This window comes from Carassius gibelio, chromosome A21, assembly GCF_023724105.1.
Source record: "Carassius gibelio isolate Cgi1373 ecotype wild population from Czech Republic chromosome A21, carGib1.2-hapl.c, whole genome shotgun sequence".
Classification (NCBI taxonomy): domain Eukaryota; kingdom Metazoa; phylum Chordata; class Actinopteri; order Cypriniformes; family Cyprinidae; genus Carassius; species Carassius gibelio.
The window spans coordinates 17,333,673-17,358,602 of NC_068391.1; the positions used below are offsets into that span (position 1 = coordinate 17,333,673).

At 37.5% G+C, this 24,930-nt stretch overlaps 1 protein-coding gene across 1 annotated transcript in view; it reads left to right on the forward strand.

The window, feature by feature from the left end:
- Positions 1–1,498: 1,498 nt before the first annotated feature.
- LOC127942014 (dachshund homolog 2-like) overlaps positions 1,499–24,930 on the forward strand; it is a 135,738-nt gene continuing 112,306 nt past the window's right edge. The window contains exon 1 of the mRNA XM_052537525.1: positions 1,499–2,180. Coding sequence (XP_052393485.1) covers positions 1,684–2,180 — 497 coding nt within the window. The 5' untranslated portion in view covers positions 1,499–1,683. The remainder of the gene's footprint in view (positions 2,181–24,930) is intronic.

Below are 24,930 nucleotides of genomic sequence, written 5' to 3' on the forward strand. Positions count from 1 at the left end.
TGCATACAGAGCATTGGGGCGGTGCTGGAGGGGTGGGTGGAGGGGGCGGTGCATGTGTGCCTGCAGGGCCAGGTATGTTAATCAGGTATTCAAGATTAAATATAAGACAAAGGTTTGATGTGCGATTGAAAGCTAGGTAAAATATGTATCTAATTTTCCAGATTGCCACCTAGCTTTTTAATTTCAGCAGGTACTTGTTAGAAATTTGCATGGCATTTAGACACTCATTACAATATTAATCTTCCCACAAAAGTTGCAAGGGCTCAAAGGTTATGCATGATTCCTACATTAATTTTACAACTACTTTTTTTGACCTGTATAAAGATTCTCATTTACAAAGGTCCTCATTTGCCTCACTAAGTGGTTCATAATGAGAGTGAAGATAAAGTATTGAAAGAAAAAAATGTGAGTCAGATGTGTTGCTATTAAAAAACTAGTATTAGAGAGACTGGCATTTTTAATACGTGTTGTATAACTTTTTTTAACATGCTGTTTTATACAGATCATTGTTCTTTATGGAAGTCAACCTATATCTTTTTAAGGGGTCCGTTCTTCTGATAATATCAATGAATACATTTTTAAATATGTTTAAGAAAAAAAGGGATGTTTATACAAAAGTGATATACAAAGGATAATCAGTGCTGTAAAGTTTGTGACATGAATGGTACAAGAACTCCACATGACAAATAACAATTATAATCTACTAGAAATTCTAAGCAAAATTTACATGCCACTTCAAATTAGGCCAAATGTTTAAAATTCAGAGCTCTATCATTTATAAGTTACCTAAAAGGCAATGTTATATAACAACAGAAGTGCTTACTCAAAGCGCAAAAGAGTGAAGTTAGTTCACCTTAATTTACCTTTATGTGTTACATGTTATACATTTAATAGCAATGATGTTCTGGATCTATAAAAAACCTGTTTTATATATAATCCCACAATAATATAAGATTCAATTCAAGATTCAAGAATTTATTTGTCTCGTACAAGTTATATGACATACTGTACAACAAGCAGTGAAATGTAGGTCATATAAGTGTTATTATGGTATTTTTAAAATAACATGTATGACAATGTTTTTCATTTCATTCATATAAGTGTTATTATGGTAACTTTGTATAACTTTTATGACATTATTAACAAACATAAAAATATCATATCAAGGAAAATGTGTTGTTTAAATACACTTACATTCATTTAGCAGATATTACGCACTATTCTTATGTTTAGAAATAACACTGATTTAGTGATAAAGATCATGGAAGAAACCGTGTTAGATATATGGTAGCTTAAAAGCTAAAGACAACAACGAAATATATTATTATTTGTCTGTGCGCGCAGTCTAAAAAGTTGTATTCGCTTTTATGAGTGAGAACACAAGTCCCCGCCTAGCACTGGCAAATGGCCAATAATATTTAAAGGCGTGTGCCATCGCGTTCCTTATTGGCTGAGAGAGCTGTCACTCCAGCCTTTAGTGGGCTGGCTAATTGAATCGCTGAGTGCGATACACTTCTATCCTTCTCACTCACTCGCGAGGAAGGTAGTTGCACATTACCGACTATCAGCAGTCGCTACCGGAGCCGCATGAGAAACACCAAGTGAAAGCCGCAAAACAGTACGAGGAGCCAGCAAAGTGTGCTTGACTCAAAAGTACGGAAAGGAGGAAACTTCGCGTAAACTATGGCCGTATCAGCAACTCCTCCGGTGCTTTCACCGACCTCCACTCCCGGGGGCGCGAGCAGCCTGTTCCGTCCCGACTCTCTGTACTCCAGCCCGGCCGAGTCCCCGCGACTGACCAGCAGCATGATCAACGCTTTCATCACCGGCACCGGCGGCGGCGGCTGCGGCAGCACTAACGGGAACGGGCCCGGGGGTGTCCATAATAACGAGTGTAAGATGGTGGAGGTGCACGGCGTGAAAGTGGCCTCGTTCACCGTGGAAGGGCAGGAGCTCATCTGCCTCCCGCAGGTGTTTGACCTGTTCCTGAAGCACCTGGTCGGCGGACTGCACACCGTCTACACCAAGCTGAAGCGGCTGGATATATGTCCGGTGGTGTGCACGGTGGAGCAGGTGCGGATCCTGCGCGGACTTGGGGCCATTCAGCCGGGCGTGAACCGGTGCAAACTCATCACCCGAAAAGACTTCGAGGCGCTTTATAACGACTGCACCAATGCCAGGCAAGTCTTCCATCATCACATACACGGCTCACACATCTGATGTGCTTTTCAAGTTCATTCAGAACTAGCAGAGTTGTCGCACTTGGAAAAGTTTCTAACACTTTATGATAACTTGAATAAAAATGATTCCATGCATGCATAAGTATGAATGGTTATGGAAATGTATGAATTACTCGTTTATTGACATTTCTGTTTTAACGCACGTGATCTAAACAAGTTAATTAATGAATTTTGATATAAAAGAATAATGTTTTAAGTTAATTTACCTATTAAAAAGTTATTATAAAGTGCTATTTGTGAGCTTGTCAAAACGCAGTAAATGTCCACAATTAAACTTTTGTCTAAAACTGGTTGCGATTAGTTCTTCTTTCCGCCAAACCACCTGCGGGTTTGACCTCTTTTCCGTTTCGAATCAAATCATTGTACAGAGAAAAATGCAGTAATAAAAATAGTAATAAAAAAAGTAAAAACAAACATACAAACAAACAAAAAAACCACCTTAAATTAATTACTGATTTCTCCAGATTCAAGCAAATAACTTTATTTTGAATTTTTTGGCTCATTTGTCTCACTGACCACTTGACCTGCTTTTTACATAACAGCGATTTAAATAAACTAGAAACAATAATATGATATTTATATACACTTGCAAGGATATATATATCTTCCTGTCTGGAAGGCAGATTTTTATACTCTCACATTCTTTTTAAGCTAATTGAGCTTGGAGTATTTTTTTTTTAACTTATGTCATAAAGCAATCTGTACAGCAAAGAAAAGTTTATTATTATTATTTATTTTATTATATTTTTAACTAGCATGCATTTTTACTTTTTGTCTTTATAATCTGTATAAGTTAACCTTTCCTGGATCTACTACATTTATAACTTTAATTGGGACGTTTTGATTTTTTATATGAGTAAACTGACTCATCATGATTTATTGATCATTCTACAATGTTTTGGGGTTTCAATGCAGTTATATTTCATGTGATTTATTCTTGCTTATACAATGACAGCTCTTTGGACTAGGGGTCATACTTCGGTCGTATTTCACTTTATTTAGTTATTTGCTTGCATAAATAGACATCAGTATCATTCATGCACCTTTATGCACCCTTGTCATATCCAGGGTCAGATCTGGAGTTCTTGTTTGGTACTCCATTTGTCTGGATGATATCCCACGTCTCATTTGGATAAGGTGTTGAGCAATGTTGCATAAATCAATGAATCACCTTTCCTGGATCTGTGGCTGTGTTTGGCGTAGAGATGTTATTCTTAGCTTGCTATCATGACAGATGCATTAGTGTTCTCAGGCAGCTGCAGTAATATCAGCTTATGTGTGTGTGATTGGTGTGGTGGGACTCAAGGGAGCAGTGCACCTTTATCATCCAAGAAAAAAAAAATTGTCTAATTATATGTTAGTATGAAAACTGCAGCATCTTTGCTTTTAGTGGAATAACAATCAAAACATTGTACATAAACATTCTCTGTCCGGAACTACTCTTAAATTGACTTTTTAAAAGACACTTAACAAATCATTTTGAAATCATTTGTGTTAATTTTATAAAAAAAAAAATAAAAAAAAAAATTAATAACAAAATAATGAAACATATATAATGTTATTACACAATATAAATTATTAATTAAATATAATAATGTAATATAATAATAAATATATTGTTTTTTATTTATTTTTTATTTTTATTAATTTATTTAAAACAAGTTTTAGTAAAGCCTGTCCTCAAAAACCTATGGTAACCTTAAAAACTCCATGAAGAAGTTTGCATCAGGTCTATTATTTCCAATTCTCTATTTCCATTTTCTTAATTTCTAACAGGTAAATTGTCAGGTATTGAAGATATGTTTGGGTTGAGAAGGTTGATAAACGTGGTCTTAAAGTTTTGCACAGAGTATGTGTGTGTGTAGATGCACATATGTGTGTTTTAAGGAGAGAGAGAGAGAGAGAGAGAAAGAGAGAGAGAAAGAGTGCATATCCAGATGGCCATTCTGGGCAAGGTTCGGTAATTAACCTTTTAACATCCCAAGCACAACCTCCAGAAGAATCCCCCGTCACTTCATTGGGCTTTGCGTAGTTCTGAATCAATCTGCCTTGCACATCTAATTAGAAATGAGAGCGAGGAGAGAGTGAGCGGAGGAGAGACCGTTTTACAACATTATTTTGTTTAATTTTGAGTCCAGGCAAAATGGACAATAAGAGAATGAGGTGCGGAACGCTGCGCTTTTCACTCTTCCGTCAGATTGCAGCATACGGACGGATAATGAAATTGCCTGAGCAATGGGCTCCCCTGAAATTGAATTTGCTCCTCGGCGTCGTTGCTTTACAGTTCACCTTCGCAAGCATCGCTTTTATAGTCAGATTTAAACATCATCCACCGTCCCGCTACCAGATGGCTGAAACTAATGTGCGTGCTGCCCCCTCGCCTCCGCTCCCTATCTCCCTCTCTCTCTCTCTCTTTCTCTCTCTCCTCCTTCAGCACAGGCTCATGGGAGAAGGGCTAAGCTGAGACAAATGGGTGTCTTTTGCATCGGTTTGTACGGGACAGCCATGGCGAAGCAAGTGAGGAGTGTGTCTCAAAATTTATACTGAGCTGTCTACTTAAGGGGGTGTTTAAACAGGGCGAATTGTCATATTGAAACCAGCCAAACAGGGTGGAACAAAATTAAAGAGGTCATAGGACATGGCATTTTTAAAACCCCTTATAGCGCGACACAATGTCCAAAGGCATTCATGCTATTGCATGTTTATACAGACCAACAAAACAGATAGGGGTGGGAATCTTAGGGAATTTGACGATACTGTTTCTGTTTCCTCTTAATGATTGCCTAACAGATCCTTTGTTTCACAATCCTTTTAAAGAATGAATATTATGAAAAAAAGAAATTGCAATTCTTATTGCATTCAATGACCTTACTCATTCAAACAGTCAGATCGTATCACATTTCTCAGAACAGACAATATGAAACAATTGTTGCAAAAGTTACATTACAAAGACATTTAAGCTAGTAAGCAAACTATATTTTAAATAAGCCTAAATAATTATATAAGAAAGAAGCCTATTCTTTTTGCGCGTGTGTGTGTGTGTGTGTGTGTGTGTAGGCTAGCCTATGTATAAATAATCACTGATTACAACAGCCTAACTTTTAGGCATCTTGGAGTCGGACATGATGAATTAGTAACTATATTCACTAGGACCGATTTATAAAAATTTCTGGTTCACAAAACACAATTTAAAGTCATACTCTGGTTGCACTCTGTGTTTTGATGAACTAAAACGAGCCGACTCATACGAGTCATTCGTTCAGGAATCGGACCACGCTGATTGCGCTCTACGTTTTTGATTCACTAAAAAGAACCGGTTGATAAGAATCATTCGATCGGAAAATTGGACTACTCTGTCATATACCTATACTGCACGTTTTGTCCATATTTTACAGTACTTTAGGGAATTGAAAGTCATATAGATATTTATTTATTTAAAATGAAACCGAATTTGAAAAAGAGTTGGTTCTGGGTTCTTTATACAGAATCATACAGAAAGCGTTATATGAACGCTCTGCAGTCGGCGCGTTTCAAGTCAGCAGCTGAATATGCTGTCTATGTCGGACGCTCATTAGGGTTTAAGATAGAGCCTAAAATATGCAAAAGTGCTCTTTAAAACTTCCAGACTGAAACACACAGAAAGTGTCCAAATCAGCAAACGCACGCGGCACTTACTTCTCGCTTTTTATGATTTTTCAGCTCGCAATTGATCTCCAGGTTTTAATGCATTCATTATTTATTAAAACGAAATTTGCAAGCTAAACATAACACTAAACTAGTTTGCACTTGGGGACTGCACTTAGGAAATTGAATGGGAATTACATTAGAGATGAACATCTGCTTGCGCTCCTGCCTCTTCGCAAAGGTGGATTGGATTAGTTTAACTGTTTTTTCTCTCTCCATCAAGTACAAGAACATCCAGGAATAAAAAAAGTGCAGAAAGCTCTTGTCCACTAATATTTATTGCATCACTGACCACAGAGTTACTTCATGCGGGTAACATCATAAAAATGACAGCAACATCCCTGTTTGCGTTCATGCCAATCGCACTTTATAGCAGGAGTTGCAGGAAATGTCAAGTTAAATCATAAAACGCATTACTTGTTCGAAAGCCTGTCATATTTTTTTTTCGCCTCTTGAAGCGATTTGCTTTTTTTAGTCATTAATTTAAAATGTGTCTAATTCCCATCGTTGCCCCAGGCGCGAGCTACCATCACACTGCGCGTCAAAGTGCTCCGTTTCAGATTCCCTAAAATGCACAATTTGACACCTTTAAGAAGCATGTTCTTTAGATTAATTTGAATTAGTATCTAACTTATGATTGATTCGGTCTGATTTTGAGTCACGCATGAAGTGTGAACACTAAATGAAGCTAAACTTCAAATCAAAACTTTAAATCAAAGACACAATGACGGACGCGCGCTCCAGAGCGTGACCGCGAGCCTCCACATCTCTTGGTTTCGCCGCGCGTGCACGTGTGCGCGCTTGGTCCATATGGACAGCAGCTCAGCGCCTGTGGCTTCGCCCAAGGCTGCGACGCTCGGCTCGGCCCAGGCACCCGAGACACCCCGCTGTCTCATCAAATCTTCTCGGATTGTCGCTCTTCCTTCGGCACACCTTAATGTCAGCCATTAATTATACATCCACCTTTTTTGAGGATGTTTTTTTTTTTGCACATTCACTTTTTCATTTACCCTTTTTGCACAGTAAATTATAAATTAATACAATTTGAAGCATCAAGAGGGGCTTCAGTGCATCTGCAGTCATATCTCATATTCAGTGGCCCATCATTGAACAGTCAGGCCACACATCATCACATTATCATCTTTTTAAATAGTATGTCATGATTTGTAACCTAACAACCTTCTTTTGTAATATTATTTATACTGTGTTTACATTTAAAAGCAAACACAACATCAATAAACAAGAGATAAACAAGAAAAATGCCCTTTATATATATATATATATAATGTATGTGTGTGTGTGTGTGTGTGTGTGTGTGTATATATATATATGTGTGTGTGTGTGTGTGTGTGTGTGTGTATATATATATGTGTATATATATGTGTGTGTATATATGTATATATCTATATATGTATATAGTATACAAACACTTTTTTTCTTTTCGGAGTAAGAGTCCAATAACTTTTTGTGCCACTATGTAAGATTGATAGATATTTTTAGAGAGCTGTATTTACAGGTGGTTGAACATATTTTGTAAAGGCAAGCTGGCATTTGGTCTAACAGACTGGCTATTCTGTCCATCTCTGTCTTATTGCGAACATGTTTGAGACATGCGAGTGCTTAACTGCTGACGGGCTCTTATAAAACAACCTGTGCCTGTTCCAAGCCACAGCGCTTTAGTAACTAGTCCCATGCATAACCAATGAATTAGAGGCAAAGCAAAGACACATGTGGTCAATTAGTGATGGAAAGGCGCTACTTGAATCTTCTAGGCACGGAAATCATGAAAACAAATTAAGAACGCCACTACGTATATGTGAATCTGCACAAATGACATATTGACATCCGCAATCATTAAACGATGTTTGAGGAACTGCAATTATGAAGTTAGCTCTTAATATACACCGTCTCGATGGGGATGAGGAATAGCAGGTGTTCGCTGATGTGGGAGAGAGATGTAAGAGGTTAAAACAGACGGATGGATATGGCCTGTCAAGAATCTCACAAGAGGAGAAATGACACTCAGAGAGAAAGAGACTAGTGTCATTTTGACTTTGGGAAAGTCTCCTCCTGAGCTTAATGACACATCTGCAGCCGGGCTATATTTATTACAGTCATGTAGAATAAAATTGATTGTCTCCTAAAATTAATTTTTGCTTTGCCTCTAGCAGTGCTTTAATGGAGGACACTAGGCCCCGTGCAAGAGTATTGTTTAATCACATTAGTATCACAGCCCCCAGGACAGCGGAGATAATTGTACAAACGAACATCGAAATATGTATCTCTAACTCTTATGATTGAATTATGCAAATGACTTATCTCTTGCCCTTCCAAGCACTAATCATCTAATTAGGACTGATGTTTTAAATGCTTGTTTTTGGATGGGGATCTGGGGAGAAGCAGGAAGCATAAAATTGAATGTGACACTGAAATCGGCAAAGTAGTTTGTACCGGAAGAAGAGCTGGTGTTTTCTCCCCCCCCCCCCACCCACACCCCAATTGTCTTTCGTGGCAGAGTTGGTGGCGAGAAGATGATTAGAGCGCTTTAGTGAGTATTTTAAAGGCCCTGAAACATAAGCCCCATCTAATCCATTTTCAGGAGTTAATCATATTTTTCTGCCACTTTAATAGTTTAGTTTGACACTAAGCTAAGCGCTGCGCTGGAGGGGACTAAAGCTGGTCAAAGAAGCTCTAACTAGCATCCCAATTATGCTGATTAATATTTCATGAGATGTTCCACTGCACTTCACCGTTCCTGCGAGCTAGCAGCTGTTGATCTGCTCGCACAAAAGCGTCTCGCGCAGAGGTTATGGTAATGACAGGCGAGCTCAAGTGAGCGTTTGACACTCTGTCTGAAAGCGCTCTGACTCTTGGAATCCCGTTTTGAAGAACTTGAAAGATGTGAAGATCTGAGGAAATGACAAAGTCGTGCTTTGCCCTGCTCGGAAGAGTGTTTAAACTTGTCTCTCACATCTGGAGGCCATAATTCGCCGCATTACCCCCTCTCTGTCTAGCTTGGATAGATGGGTTCACCTGAAGAGCACAGTGCCGCTCAACTTCGTGTCTTGTTAATGACCTCAAGGGAGGCTTGCTCGGAATTGAAGAGCTCAGTCTTAAAACAACCCTAGTTTTGAAATGAAATGACATTTTGCATGCCTTGCAAATTGAAACATTTGGTTTAGTGTGATGTATTTGATGTTGATGTTGAATTCTGCAGATTTAAGTTCCACTGACTAGCCACGAGGTTTTGCAGAAATTGTGAGAATGGCAGTGACAGTCTCTGAAGCATCAAACTGCAAATGTGTCTCTATGAATGTTTGTGTCCATATTGCAAATGTATTGTCTATCTATTATTGCAAATGAAAAACCTAAGTAATTATATTGTGGAAACTAGCTGTGTGTAGTGTGTACAGAAAATATTAATTATTTTGTTATTAAAGGGGGGGGTGAAATGCTCGTTTTCACTCCATATCTTGTTAATCTTGAGTACCTATAGAGTAGTACTGCATCCTTCATAACTCCAAAAAGTCTTTAGTTTTATTATATTCATAAGAGAAAGATAGTCTGTACCGATTTTTCCCGGAAAAACACGACAGGCTGGAGGTGTGACGTGTGGGCGGAGCTAAAGAATCACGAGCGCGAGTAAGCTTTTGCGTTGAGGAAGCTGTGACATTACCGTGAGGACAAAACCAACCAAAACAAACCATGGCTAACAGTCAGATTCAGCGTATATTTATGATCCAGAAACAGATCCAGAGGTTGAAATTTAACAAGAGCAGCATCAGCAACAGCGTCTCTATGTGGTATGTACTGAAACTGTATATATTTGCTTAGCGGTTTTGGAAAATGACTAAGTTCCACTTTGTCGTCTTTTTTTCTTTTTTAAGCTGTACATGTGGGAAGTGCAGTTTGATGACAACATCGCATGTTGTTTACTTGATGTGCTTACTAGGGATGGGCATGATTAATCGACGATCGATAATTGATCATTAAGATTTTCCTCGATCATGTTAATTTGTTATCGATTAATCTAAAGCATTTTTTTTTAATCTAATGCAGGTTGCGTTGCGTAGTGCGAGTCTTGAAGCAATTAAATGAATTTCACTGTGTGGCAGCAATTAAATATTTTACCACCAGGGTGCAATATTTGACACCCTACTCGGTTATCTGTGATCTTCCATTTTGATTTCAAAGAATAATCATGAAGATGTCACGGCGAAGTGTGGCGTGGGACCATTTTGATTTAAAAAGCGAACTAGTTAACTGCAAACATTGCGATGGGGTGTTTAAGTTCAACTCGGCCACGACTCAAATGATGTACCTGTGCATCCCGGCAACGTCAGTTCCCTCAGAGTGGGTGTTTTCGGCGGCTGGACTGACGGTCACCATGGTTGCGGTCGCGTCTGACACCAGATCATGTCAACATGCTTATACGGTATTTCTCAGCAAAAATTCGTAGACTCGTGCAGAAGTTGTATGCTAGTTATTAAAGTTAGTTATTTTTCATGAGGCTTTAAGTAGCATAATTTGTTACGTTAGCGTAATTGTTAGGAAGGCTAATATCTGGCCTTTTCTTCTGGCTTGGATAGTTTTGATTTACATTTTGACAAAATCTGTCAGATCTAAGTATTATAATGTTTTTTTTTTATGTTATTGTTTAACATGATTCTTTTATCATTATTATTATTTTGGAACGAATGAGGTCTCTGTTTAAAAACGCCTGCTAGCAGCTGCAGGTTCCGCTGCTTTAGAGCACTGCATATGCACGCGCATATATGTTCGGTTTGCCTGAATGTAGTTTAACTGTCTGTCACAAGATGATCTTGTAATAAAGGTCTCACCGAGGAAAAACACGCTGTATTTTTGTATTCATTGCATTTTTTTATTATAAAAAATAAATAATTATATTATAAAAATATTAATGATTAATCGATAGTCGATCGTTAATTCTACCGACGATCGACTAAGAAAATTTAATCGAATGCCCATCCCTAGTGCTTACACGCCAACAGCTAAGTTAACAACACAGAAATATTTGAAGCCGTTTTACTCACCGCATGCGGTTCCAACACACGATCGTGACCCTTTTCCGTTGGGACTGCATTATCCTTAAGAAATAAACGATGTGCAAATCCGGCGTCAAACTGGGCCTTGTTTGTAAAACAAGCATCTTCGAAATGCAGGGAACAAACACAAACACTTGCACAACTCCGTTGATGCTCTGTAAAAATAAACTCCATCCACTGGTCCCTTAATATTGTTTTTTTTTTGGTAATCTGTGCAGGGTTGTCTTGCCCTGGCAACCAAAAACACACTTCTTTTGTGACATTTCGCGACGCTCTCGCTCTGATCAGTGAATGTCTGTGCTCTCAGTGCTCTCCTATAAGGGAGCGCGCGCTCTTCCAGCAGAAGTGCCTTAGGACCCATATAAGGAAATTCCGCTCCATCTAACGTCACACAGAACTATACTCGAAAAAAACTTTCCGAAACTTGTGACAAACCGGAAGAGGTATTTTTGGAACAGAAATACTCCTTCAAACGTACAACTTAATTTTTGAAACTTTTTCCATGTTTAGCATGGGAATCCAACTCTTTAAAGGGACACGGAGTAGGAATTACTCCCATCTAGTGGTGAAATTGTATTTTGCATTCAAACTAACTTTGCTCTCCAGCGCCTCGCTTTTTCAAATGCGCGTTGCATCTACGGTAGGCGATATGTACCAAAAAGCTTTGACAGGATGTCTTCTAATAGCACTTCGTCGAGTTTTCCTTCAGGTGAACAGGTGTGTTATTTCAAACAAACTGCAACATGACAACTAACAAACGAATGTTACAGTATGAATTACTGACTGTGGAAAACATGAAATATTGTAATTAGTAGTTATGTCTAATTTATTCGTTATATTTTCTGAATTATATGCATTGTTAGATATAAAAAAAATATTATAATATAGACTGTAACACTGACTTACCTGTCGAGAAGAAAACTGGCCACTTCAGCGTCTCTTTTGAAATCTTTATCAAGCATTAGCTCTTTCCACCTAGAAAAAGCTTCCCCGACATTAACTCTTGTTTTCTGTAATCTACGGTCACGTTTCCTTTTACGTTCTATTTTTGACTGTTTTGGCGACAATGTTTTCTTCTCCTGTGGCGCGGCATATGTATGGTCCATAATAAGAATGCAATCCAGACTTTTAAACTTGCCGGTGCAGTTTCAAGCGCCTCTCACTGCTCTGCACCTGCGTTTCTGGCTCTGACCGAAAACGCGCTGTGGAAACGCGTTGGCTTAGTACTTTTTGTCCCTCTCTGCTATTATAGTTTTGCAAGATGGCGGAACTACATGGAAGCCTCCGTCAACCTACCCGTCCCATGTATATAAAGATAATAAATTCTTCATTTACGAGGATTAGTTTAAACATTGGCATAGGTATTTGTACACCATTGAGGGCATATTTATGAATAAAAATATTGATTTTAGATAATAAAATACCTAAAAAGTTACTTATTGTCCCTTTAACAGTGTAAAAAACTCAGTATGCATGAAATAGCAATTCACCCCCCCCCCCCCTTTAAATATTTATTTATTTAGAGGCCAGCTATTAGAATTATTTAGTACTTTTTCTCTCACTCTCTCTATATTGTATTTAATGAAAAAAATGTATAAAACTTTTATTCTTCTTTAATTATAATTATTATATATTCATTAACATTTTATTTTTATATGCATAAAATATGTATTTAGAATACACACAGAAGAACAGGCATTTGGATTTTATAGAAATTTGATAGAATGTATATTTTATAATTCATAAAATTATTCAAGTATACATTGTAAACACAAAATGTTGTCTTTGACTGAAGGTATACTGATGTCATGTTGCAGTCAAACATGGAAACATCTGCTTGCTCTGGATTATTAAAAGAAGAAGGAAAGATGAAAGCAAGGTGGAATGTGAGGAGAGATAGGGTCGTGGGGGGGGGGGGGGGGGGGTGTTTGTATGTATATGAGTCTCTTTCTGCGTCTGGGTTAAATCAAGAAATCCCTGGGTATGTGGTGACTTCATGGCCGGCATGATGCTCTTATATATATATATTTATACATATTAAAATTAAATTAAATTTATGCATTTAGCAGACGCCTTTATCCAAAGCGACTTACAGTGCATTCAGGCTATCAATTTTTACCTGTCATGTGTAAATATATATTTAAAATGTGTGTGTATATATATATATATATATATATATATATATATATATATATATATATATATATATAAGATGGGATTATTAGTTATTTAATATTGCTTTACATGACTGGTAAATGTTGATATCAATAATGTAGATGCATAATCCTCAGACTAAATTAGCTTATATATATATAAAATGCAATGGTGAGATGTCATCACTGCGATATCAAATTTACTCATTAACAAAATGTAATTCAATCATACTGCCCTCAAGTGATCTGATTTTAAGATTTAGGAAACTTAGAAAACTATAAAAAAAATTATTAACTTTAGTTAAAACAGATAAGCATAATAACAATGAAAAAATCACCCTGCTCAGGTTTGCATTGCACTTTATTTGTTTCTTAATTTGAAAGAGATTCAAACAGTCCTAAATGCGAATCATGGACATGCTCAATAACAGTTGCTTTAATGTGTTTTCCATTCTCTAGTGTTTTTTCCCATGCCCTCATAAGTATGAAGATAGTTTCCATTAATAGCAGCCCTAGGCCTGTTTGGAAACATGTTAAGCATGTGCACAGACTGTAAATTGGAACCACTCTATAAAGCAGGTTATGTGTTTATTCACCGTTATGATGTCGGTGTCTTAAAAATGCCTTACAGAGACTCTTCATCCAATCAGAAAGATGGCTAAAGACCACGCCCACACTCACCCTAATAATAACAACTTTTACAATCCCATAGATTAGTAATAAAATAATTCAGCTCTTTTTAAATCCGTAACACATGAAACAGATTGAATTAAAGTTATTAATGATGGATGGTTAAATTAAACCACAAACCACTTTGTAGGTTCTTCTCCTAGTAATGTGGTCTGTTCGTGCATATGTATGTGTGGGCTGATGCTGTCTGAACCCGTGTAAATATTGTGTTTATCAGAAGCAATGGGTGTTATTTGTGTATGTGAGATGGGGTGGGGGGGGGGTTCTCTGATGAAAACAATCAGGCCCTGTGTGGTTTCATTACAGGGTAATGTCTCGCCAGATTGTTACGGATAGTTAAAATGAAATGAAGTGAATTAGGGAAACAAGGGTGAGAGCATGCACATCGCTTTATTGCTTTCGTTTGAAGACACACTGACAATGATCTGCCTTCAGTTTAGTGCATGTATCAGATAACATATCAGAAACCACCTCAGTGTGTGTGAGAATGTGGCCCTTCTTGCTCTGCATTCTTGTCAAATGTAGGATACATTGCCTTTCACCTTCCTGTCTCTGAACACTTGTGTGTGTGAGAGAGACGTGTATGTGTTTTAAAGTTTTAGATTTTGACTTAATATGAAAAAAAAAATACTGAAATATACCCTTATATAACATAATGGCCGCTTTATAGTTTTCTGCAGGAAGGTCCATTTAAAGGGCTTTCCAAACCTGAGTTTCTTTCATCTGTTCCTTATGTGTAAAACTGAAATAAATATATTTTACGTTTTTCTGGTAGGTTTAACAGTAGGGCTTTGAAGAACTTAAGTTTTTTGTTTTTTTTACTTACCAATTATCCTTAATGTTTAGTCCTTGAGAGCTGTTATTATCTGAACATGTGAGCATAAGAAATTCAAGATATGGGGCAAAACGCCCGTTTGAGATTGTGTCTCATATTTACAACACATTGTTAAGAAATATCACACGAGCTGTGTAGGCTAAGTGCAATATCACGAGTGCAAATGTGATACTCCTCTTATACAGCAGTGCATTAAGAAGTTAATATTGTGTTATTTTAGACACAATGTTGTCTGTTTTGCTCAGTTTTGCCAACCAGAAGATAAAGATAAAGCAGAACTGTTAATGGCCGAGCAACCCACAGTGACATTTCATTTCTTAATCAACATTTTGAATGAATTTGGTGAACCATTTGGCACGCTGAACCTCTGGCCATAGTCGCATTGGCTTTGTAGTGGAGCTGCACAGACCGACCGGTGTATGACATCAAAGTACCGCGAGAACGATTCAGAAGCACAAGGAGTCGTCTGCTCTCTAAAGCAGTTCTTTGATGTCACACACCGATCGGTCTGATGATGATGACACGCTTCAAGTCGAACAAGCCTAATGATTCAATGAACCATTCATAAAGAACCATTTACTTCACTCCTAAATGAATCAGCCATTTGAACGAATCAAATGAATAAATGTCCATATGAGCTATATGTAATACATTTTATCGAACAAAATATTTCTTGCTGAACCCACATTTTGTAATCTCTGTTTTATGCTTCACACAACAATTACTTTAAACGATCTTTTGGGAGTGTTTTCTACAAATTTGATGTGCAATTAATTCGATTAATTAATCACCACATCATGTAATCAATTATATTAAATTTTTTATCGCTTACCAGCCATAATAATAATAATAATAATAATAATATATATATATATATATATATATATATATATATATATATATATATATATATATATATATATATATATATATATATATATATGAAAATAAATGGACATACAAATGTGTTCTGCTTGTATTTTATGAACAACGTCCAATGAGTGTAGAAAAGTTTAAAATAAAATGTAATATCTGAGCACAGTCCCAATTATGAATAATGACTTTTGCTTTACAGTTTATTTGTAACAATTTGATCAAGTAGAGTTAAAATAGTGCTAATATTTACGACTGAAGGAACTTAGTATCTTTTTCACTGTGCTGTAATTCAGCAGTACACACTCTCTTCTTGACTTTTCCCATGGTGCCTCAGTGTGAGGGATGGCAAGCACACCTGACCCGTCTGTTCCACAGGGGCTTGTGGGTAATGGATGGGTCAGAGCTTTTTTTGATGTTTTATAGAAAGATCACCACGGCTGTCCTGGCTTTCGCCTGACTATAAATCAGGGTCCTCTGTGGCCTGCTGGACTGTCCAGAGTGTGGTTTATGTCAGCCGGGGCAGGGAGGACCTCCGATCCCATCACTCCACCTCAGCTATATCACCCACACACACACACACGCACACACAGCACTACCGTCTCTAGAATGGCCAATGGGATCCATAAACTTTGTATCTGTCACACAGGCATCAGTCGGCTTTGATACTTACATAATATATAGCAGCGTTAGCATATCTGCAGTATTTTTTAGTTTTTTTTTTTCTGTTGTGTTTTAGCACCTATTTAAGATACTATCAGGTGTTCATAAGATATATATCAAACCACAACAGTAAATCAATGAGATCAATACAAATCAATAATGAAAATAGTGGACCAGATGTTTAACCCTGATTTACTGCGTCTGTGCTCTTTATGTGTTTTATGTTTTTGCATACACTTTATAGCCTACATACGTTTTTTGTTATATAATCTTCAGTTGACTTGTTACTGTTTTTTAAATCCAACAAAACAGATAAATGAGAAAAAGTTGTTGCACTTGTTGAATTTTTAAACAAAAACTAAACATTGCTTTTTTTCAAATTTATAATAAATGAATTGACAAAGATTTAGTTATTTATATATTCATTAATGCAAACTTTGTAAAAATTATATAAATTTAATTAATAAAATACATTAAATTAGTTTTAAATAGTAATTAAATATAATTGAAGTAGTAATATAGTAATTAAATGATTTGTGTGTTAAATTATTAAATGCAGTTTTTATTTTTATTTAGATTAATCTGAAAATAATTAGCAGATTACAAATAATCAGCAGATTAAATTCGATTTTATTTGTCAAAAACAGCATGCTTTTTTTTTGTTGCCCCTATTAATCAATGAATCGAACAAGTAATCATCAAAATAGATGTTCAGTGAAGTGCTTGTTGCTCATTGTTTTTAGGAGAACACTAGAACATATATGAAATAAAATTATTTTATTAATTGCTTTTGAACTGTTTTGTACTTCTCAAATAATCAAACCAACAATTGGCAATCTGATTCTCAAAACAGCTGTTAGTTGCAGCCCTTTATCAAATATGTTTAGGTACAAATTGTATGGATTATACAGCATTAATATAATAGGCTCTTGTAGTTGTCAGACAACCTGGCGTGTTTCTGGGCCTAACGAATCTCTTATGTTTGTTACACTCAGAGAGCTGATGCAGCACAAACAGTGTGGTTTTCTCACCACTCTCCTTTAATATTGCCGTTAATGAGTAAGTTGATGTAGTTGAACGTTTAGTTAATAAATATGTCAGACTTTTACCTCTCTCTTCCTCCCTCTTTCCACTCCTTGTCTCTCTCTTGCAGTTTCCCAGGCTCGCTGAGAAATCGCAATTAGTTTTAGATTTACGCTACGATGACAGACAGTGGTATATAAATAGAGGTTAAACACACAATTTACATATTAATTTCATGATTCATTTAATCAATGATTTATGTGGATATAGATTGCTTTTAATCCGCCACTCAGCAGCAGCGTTTGCTCTCTCGCTCCCGCTCTTCTCCGCTCTTCACCAAGCATGACAGAATAGAGTGCCGAACTCTTTCTTCCCCCCCTCTATCTCTCTCTCCCTCGGTCTCTCTTTCCTCGGAGCTGTTCAGTGGCTCGGAGAGGAATGCGAACGGAGGGGCTCCTAACGGCACTCCTAATTGGTTTAATTTTTCAGTGCGTGCACCGAACCTGACACTCGTTTACTGCGCTCTGCTGTATCTCTTTTCTCTCTCTCTCTCTCTCTCTCTCCATTAATAAAAGGGTAATAATCGCTCCGGTTAAAGGGATGGTAATGAGAGCAGTGGTTATGGTGATTGGTGGCGGCGGTTGTGTATTCATAACAGATCTCTCATACTGAGGCAAGAAGGCTGTAATTGAGCCATGATAGAGACACATATGCTCCCCTCCACCGCAGAGCAACATGGGACCGGCGGGAACGAAGGAAAAAAGGAACCAAGCAAGGCTAAAGTTTTAGATTATTCTGCTCTAAAAGTATGTATATAAAACTTTGAATCAAGTTGGCAAGTAGGATGGTTTAAATGTTTTTTTTTTTCTTTTTCAATGTTGACGGCTTTGTCATTTCTTTCTTTATTTTTGTCTGTAGTAAAGCTCAATGTAGGATGTGGAGGGAACAAGATTGGGAAATTAGTGAGCTCCAGTTCACTTGACCTTTGGCCTCTGGCTCTGTGATTATCACCGATCACCCACACTGATTAATCGGCTGATATTTGGTCATTTCCAATATCTAGCAATAGCCAGTTTCTCAACTTATGTTTCTGCTGGCACAATATTCTAGCAATTAGTGTTCATTTCGATATCAAAGCATTTCCATTGGCTGAAAGAACTTGTTTTGAGTGTCCTATTCAGTGCCTGATTGGAAATCTCAACTGCTTGGTAATTTATCTAGTCTTTTTAACCATGTGTTATTTTTAGTAAATATGATATATCCCACGATATAACTGAAGCAACAAACAATCAAAGTAAGCATTTCACACGTTTCTTCAGCTATAGCATACTAACCTGTTAAGCTATCATTTGGGTCATACCCTCTGTTAACGTGCAAGATGTCCGGTCAGAATGTTTTAGCAAATAAAAAGAGCTTTTTAAGTCAAGTCAAGTCACCTTTATTTATATAGCGCTTTAAACAAAAAAGATTGCGTCAAAGCAATTGAACAACATTAATTAGGAAAACAGCGTCAATAATGTAAAATAATGCAAAAGGACAGTTAAAGGCAGTTCATCATTGAATTCAGTGATGTCATCATCTCAGTTCAGTTTAAATAGTGTCTGTGCAATCATTTGCAATCAAGTCAATGATATCACTGTAAATGAAGTGACCCCAACTAAGCAAACCAGAGGCGACAGTGGCAAGGAACCAAAACTCCATCGGTGACAGAATGGAGAAAAAACCTTCGGACCAGGCTTTAAAAAATTAAAAAAATGTTTTTTTAATGTTACACAAGTAGGATAAGATCTTAGCTTAATAACACTCATTTTTTATAAATGTACAGTAATGACAGTATATTCTCTAACCGAGAAGTCCGTGAATTCAGTTTAATTTTCAGATTGAGTGTTACAATAACTCACCACTTTGTATTCACCACGATTGGACATCTGTCCCCCCGCATACTGTTCACACTTTATTCTCTTATCATATTCCACATTTGGCTGAAAAATACATGCGGTACATCCAAATGACAATCACTAGGAAAAAAACTTGTTACTTAAGTGTTTTATCAGAGGATTCAGACAAACAGACCTAAACAGAGTCGTAAATGAAGATTAAAGCTCATGTTGGCGGAGAAGGAACAAATTGGGATGATTTATTGGCGCTGACATGAACGTGTCACTGCAGGGGGAGAGCGGAATAAGAGAGAAAGAGAACGGGAGAGGAAGTGGGGGAGGAAAGGTGGAATACAGAAAGGCGCGATATAGCCGTTCATCTCGCAGAAGGTAAATAATGGTCTTTAATTATTTGCTGGCGGAGCTGTTGAAAGCTCGGGCTGATACTGTCATTGGGACGATGCTGCTGGTGTGACGTGTGGTTGGGAATGTTAAAGGTGATAAGTGTGTGTGTGTGTGCACATGAGAGAGCATGGAGGAAATGTAATATGTGTGTGAATTATGGCTTTGCATGTAGTAAAAACACACTGGAATCAAGTGGGAGGTAATAGGGCTGTGTTAACCTCCATACATTTAAGAAGAGCCCCAGGTCTATTGATGGGATGCCCATCAGCCACATATAAATCCATCAGTTCAATCAATAAATGACTCATGATTGAATTGCATCATCATTAGTGTTATGAAACACCATCTCTCCTCATTTAGCCTGAACAAAAGCGCTGGAAATTGATGTTTTCAATTGTGACGTCAAGACAGTCGGCCAAAATCTGTTGCATGCTTCTTGCTTGCTTTTAACTTGATTTTTGAAATAGGCCACCACCTGTTTGATTTTTGTTTATGTATTATTATTTGCAAAGCCAGTATGAGTAAATTCACTGCACAATACATTGCGCAATGCATAAAGCTAAATGTGGTGGTTTCACTTTGCATCCTTATCATGTGAAATATCTCTCTGCAGATAAGAATTCATAAAAACACAGTAGCAAGAAAAAAATGATTTTGAGTTACAAGTTTAAAATGTCAAGTTGAGGTCAGCTTTCCATAGATCTAAACCAAGGGTGTCCAGACCTGTTCCTGGAGGGCCACTAGAGGACTAGAGTAAACTAGAGTTTAGCTCCAACCCTAATTAAACACATGTGAACCAGCTAATCATGGTTTTAAAGATTATTAGAAACTGTGTTGGAGCCATTTAAAAATATTTCTCTGTTTGTTGAAATAGTATAATATGTGAACTTCTGGCTGAAACAGTGGCAGGAGTTTGTGGTGGTACTAGAGAAGGCGGGGCAAAAGGCGTGTTTAGGAAACCTGTTTGGAAACAAATGTTTTTTTCACTTGTGATGCACAAATTACATTTAAAGTCAACAAGAAACAACAATCCCAAGCCATTTTACTTCCATAATGTGATTTATTTCAGAGTGAAACAGGAAAAAATGGGTAGTACAAAAATTTTTGGATCCTGAAAATGTGCCATTTCATAACGAAATTGAGTCAAACCTGAATGAGAATTTGCTAAAACAATACCCAAACGGCTATTTGGCTATTCATTGAACATTGAAGTGACCTCAGTGATAAAGAAACATTATTTCAGAGACAAAGCAATTCATTTTAATTTGGTTTTAAGAGTATGAAGATATTTTTGGGGAATAATGTGTGGTGATTTGAAATCAGAAAATTATTTGTGGATTACTAAATATGAGTACTTAGATTCTACATGCTGTGAGTATGTTTTATAAATGTACCACTCTGCGGAAAGAAGTTACCCTCAACGCCAGTGATTTGCTTGACTGGTACCAGGCATGCTGGCATGGGCACAGACTGCGAGTCAGAGGAGAGCTGTTCGCACACCCTTACCTGTCATAAAACCCAGCCCAAAAACCCAACCGCAGGCACGATCCACCTTTTACGAGCCCCGTGCAGCTCATAACACACACCAGCTACACATGGGAAAGTGTGAGTGTGTGCATTTTTGGCAAGTGCGTATCCCGGGATGGTCCCACGGCCATGCTAATATCTATCGTAACTATTTCAGCTCATTAATTTTCCCCTCAAAGTTTCCTTCAGTCGCCCCTGCGCAGGGTGGACGGTGCCTCTTTGATATTCAGAGTGTGTCGAGCCGTTTGCTCTCTGAATAGACACAGCTCAGAGTGTAATAACTCTAAAAGAGAACTGATGCTTTTGGTACAGCTGGACAGTGAAACATATGAAGTGCAGTTATCTGGTGTTAACTTTATCTGATCTGACGTACAAACTGTTATCTCGGTTTCCAAGTCAGCAGTGTAGGAGACACCAGACTACGCAAGCTTGCTGCAAACACACTCTGTTAAACGCATACACACATCTTTCACTGCATCAACAAAATTCAGAGATGCATCTAGTAATGTGAATCATATTTTTTTTCAGCATGTTGAATGGCCAGTCTAAGAAGTATGCTTATCCATATTTCTTACCATATCACAAACTTCAAGATATGTATCAGCTAATGTGAATTTTCTTACACAAAGATGCATTTTTCAGCAGGTCAACTAACTGAATCCGTCTGTAATGTCTTGCGGACAAACACTTTTCCCCCCAGCATTTCGCAAACACCAGAGATGCATTAAGTAACATGATTCGTCTGAATTGAATGAAATGCATACTTGCATTTCTCCACGTCACAAACACCCAGATATGCATCAGCTAATGTGAATCTGAATGAAAAGTCTTATGCACACACACATTTTTTTTTGTCAGCATGTTATGAACACCCAGAGTAATCAAGTAAAGCAAATCATCTGAAATCTCTTGCATGCTTCCAGACAGATTTTTTTTACTGCATGTTGCAAACATCAAGTGATTCGTAATGTGAATCAATCTGAAATTTCTTCCATTAACATTTAAATGAGCATTTATCAGCATGTTACAGACACACACAGATGCATCAAGGACTGTGAATCATCTAAAATCTCTTATGTTGGAAACATCCAGTGATTCATAAAGTAATGTAAATCTGTCTAAAATGTCTTGCACATGCACATCACAAACACTCTGAGATGCATCAAGCAACATATGAATTAGATCTTTAGAGCTAATGCATGAAGACACAGTGCATATAAATGCATGCATGCTGTGTTCACCTCAGAACTTCTCGTCCAACTCCAGCGCTCACATCCTCAACATCTGAAGGACACCAGAGTCATAAACATATACATATAATGGCTTGACAAACTGACAAGTCTCTATGCACAGCATTGCATGGGAATGAAAGTGTGTGTATTTGAGCAGAAGCGCCTGGTAAAATGGGCCGGTGAAGAACCGGGTCAGGGTTAGTGTATACGCAAGGTCACGTTTAAAACACACGGGTTGGAAGGGCCCATAAATCAGCCTGTGCATACGGCTGCCCTCCGCACTGCCTGATTTAACACCTGCGCCCAGACCTTCCTTGTCAGGCCCGGCATTCTTTATTACCCGCCTCTGCTCACTATACCAGCAGCGCAGATAGAGTTCACCTTTGAAAGAGCCGCTGTAACTCTCTCTCTTTCTCTCGCTGGTGTGCTATCTATCTCCTTTCTCTTTTCCTCTCTGCCCTGTAGTCACAGTTCAGGGAGTGGTCAGATATGTGAAGGTAGACGCGCAGACGGTCATGTACAGGAAATTGCCAAATTTAATGCTTTCTTTTTGTAAAACCGAAGCAGAATGCTACAGTGTTCACGCATAAACTACAAGTGTGGTTGGTGGTCTTACAGGGGTCATCAACTGCCTTTTTTATTTTGTTTTACCGTTCTCTGAGGTCCACTTATAATGTTATAAAATTATGTACATCAAAAATATCATAATTTAGAAGTAATAGGCTATTTTCTGTCCTGTTTTGAGCCCCTTTCATCAGAATTCTCTGTTTGAATAGGCGTGGTGGATTGTAGAGTCACGCCCACTGCTGTGATTGGCTAACAGTTGTGTATGTTTGACAAGCCTACATCCTTCATAGACAGACGTTGCTGTGATTTAGGTTAAAAATGCATAAATACATATCAAACAATCTGTAATAACAAAGCATGAGTGACCATGTAATAAAAACAGTTACTCACATTTATGTGAAGTAATGAAGTGCATCCACTCTTTCCTAATGTTGGGATCAGAGGGAAGACGATGCAAAGACTGTGTTTTTCCACAGCTTGTCACTGCAGCGTCTTGTTGTCTTCAGAGCATCTTTAACATTTGGTTTCTGTGTTTCTGTACCGTTTTCAGTAACCACAGATTCATTCAAGTACACTGAGGGCATACAGGAAACTGTCCATTTAATGCTTTCTTTTTAAAAAGCAGAATGTGAGTGTGTCTGTGCATGGCATGCATGTGCAGGTGTGTGGTCTTGAACTGTTATTGGAAAGTTGCTGTTGCTTTTACTGTTTAGCTTGTTGGGAGAGTTGCTTTAAGCTCTCTAGAAGAAAAGTGCATCATGGATTTGTGGAATTTATATTCCTTATGAAAATTTAACAAGGGTATAACTACAAATAAAACCAAAAATACATAGTTAAACCATGGAAACCACAAATTAACCATGGTTTTGCTAAAGTAACCATAGTTAAACCATGGTATTTGTTGTAAAACTGTGGTTTTGCAAATGTGACCCTGGACAACAAAACCAGTATTAAGTCACTGGGGTATATTTGTAGTAATAGCCCAAAATCATTGTATGGGTCAAAATTAGTGAAGACCATGTTCCATGAAGATATTTTGTAAATCTCCAACTTAAATATATCAAAACTTAATTTTTGATTAGTAATATGCATTGCTAAGAACTTCATTTGGACAACTTTAAAGGCGATTTTCTCAGTATTTGGATTTTTTTACCATCGGGCAAATATTGTCCTATCCTAACAAACCAATCAATGGAAAGCTTATTTATCAATGTTTTGTGGTCCAGGGTCACATATGTTAATCAGTCCAACAAACATGGTTTACACTTTCACTATAATAAAAACCATGGTTAATTTTTTGTAAGGGATGTGAGCTGCAGTAAGACATGCAAAACTTTTTAAACAATTTGCGGGTTATTTATAATTATCTTGCATGTAGTTTTAATGGCCCCATACCAATTTAGACTCTAAAAGAGGGCATGTGCTGGAAATAGACAATGTAATGCTTCCATTTTGTAAAATTGAAGGCAGAATGCAGAATGCATGCACAATGGCATGTTGGGTCCTGCAGAGTTGAGAAACTGTTTGTAAAAGTCCATCAGAAGACAATTTTGCTAATTATTTGCAATTTAGACCCTGAAGTCTGGAAGAATCAAAAAATAGATTGCAATAGTTAAAACTATGCATTTTATTATTTTTTTTTTATAGTGCAGAAATTTATCAAGCTGACCTTAGAGAGCAGAAATCACAGTTAACAAACACCAAAAGTTTCCAGCATGTCTAGACATACATTTTTCAGGTCACCTCTCCAAGCAGTCGCAAATATCTTCCGTCTTCTTTGACAAATCAGGATCTGGGTTATAATGTATGTTAAATAATAGAGCTCACCGGAGGTCGGGCTTTGCTCTTTTGTCATCTGTAATACAATCTTCTTTTCCATCATTTCTTCTGCTGTCGCCAGGCCGGAGGGGCCCGAGGGGGTCTCAGGGGGACAGCCTGTAAGAGATGGACTCTTTTGCCAGGGGCCCAGAGTACTAAAATGCAAATGTAGTTTTTGATTGATGATAAAGTTGGCCATAGGATGATGGATCATAAGAGTTCGAATAATGAGAATTTAACATATTGCAACTACACAGGGCAAGTAGAAAAACTGTGT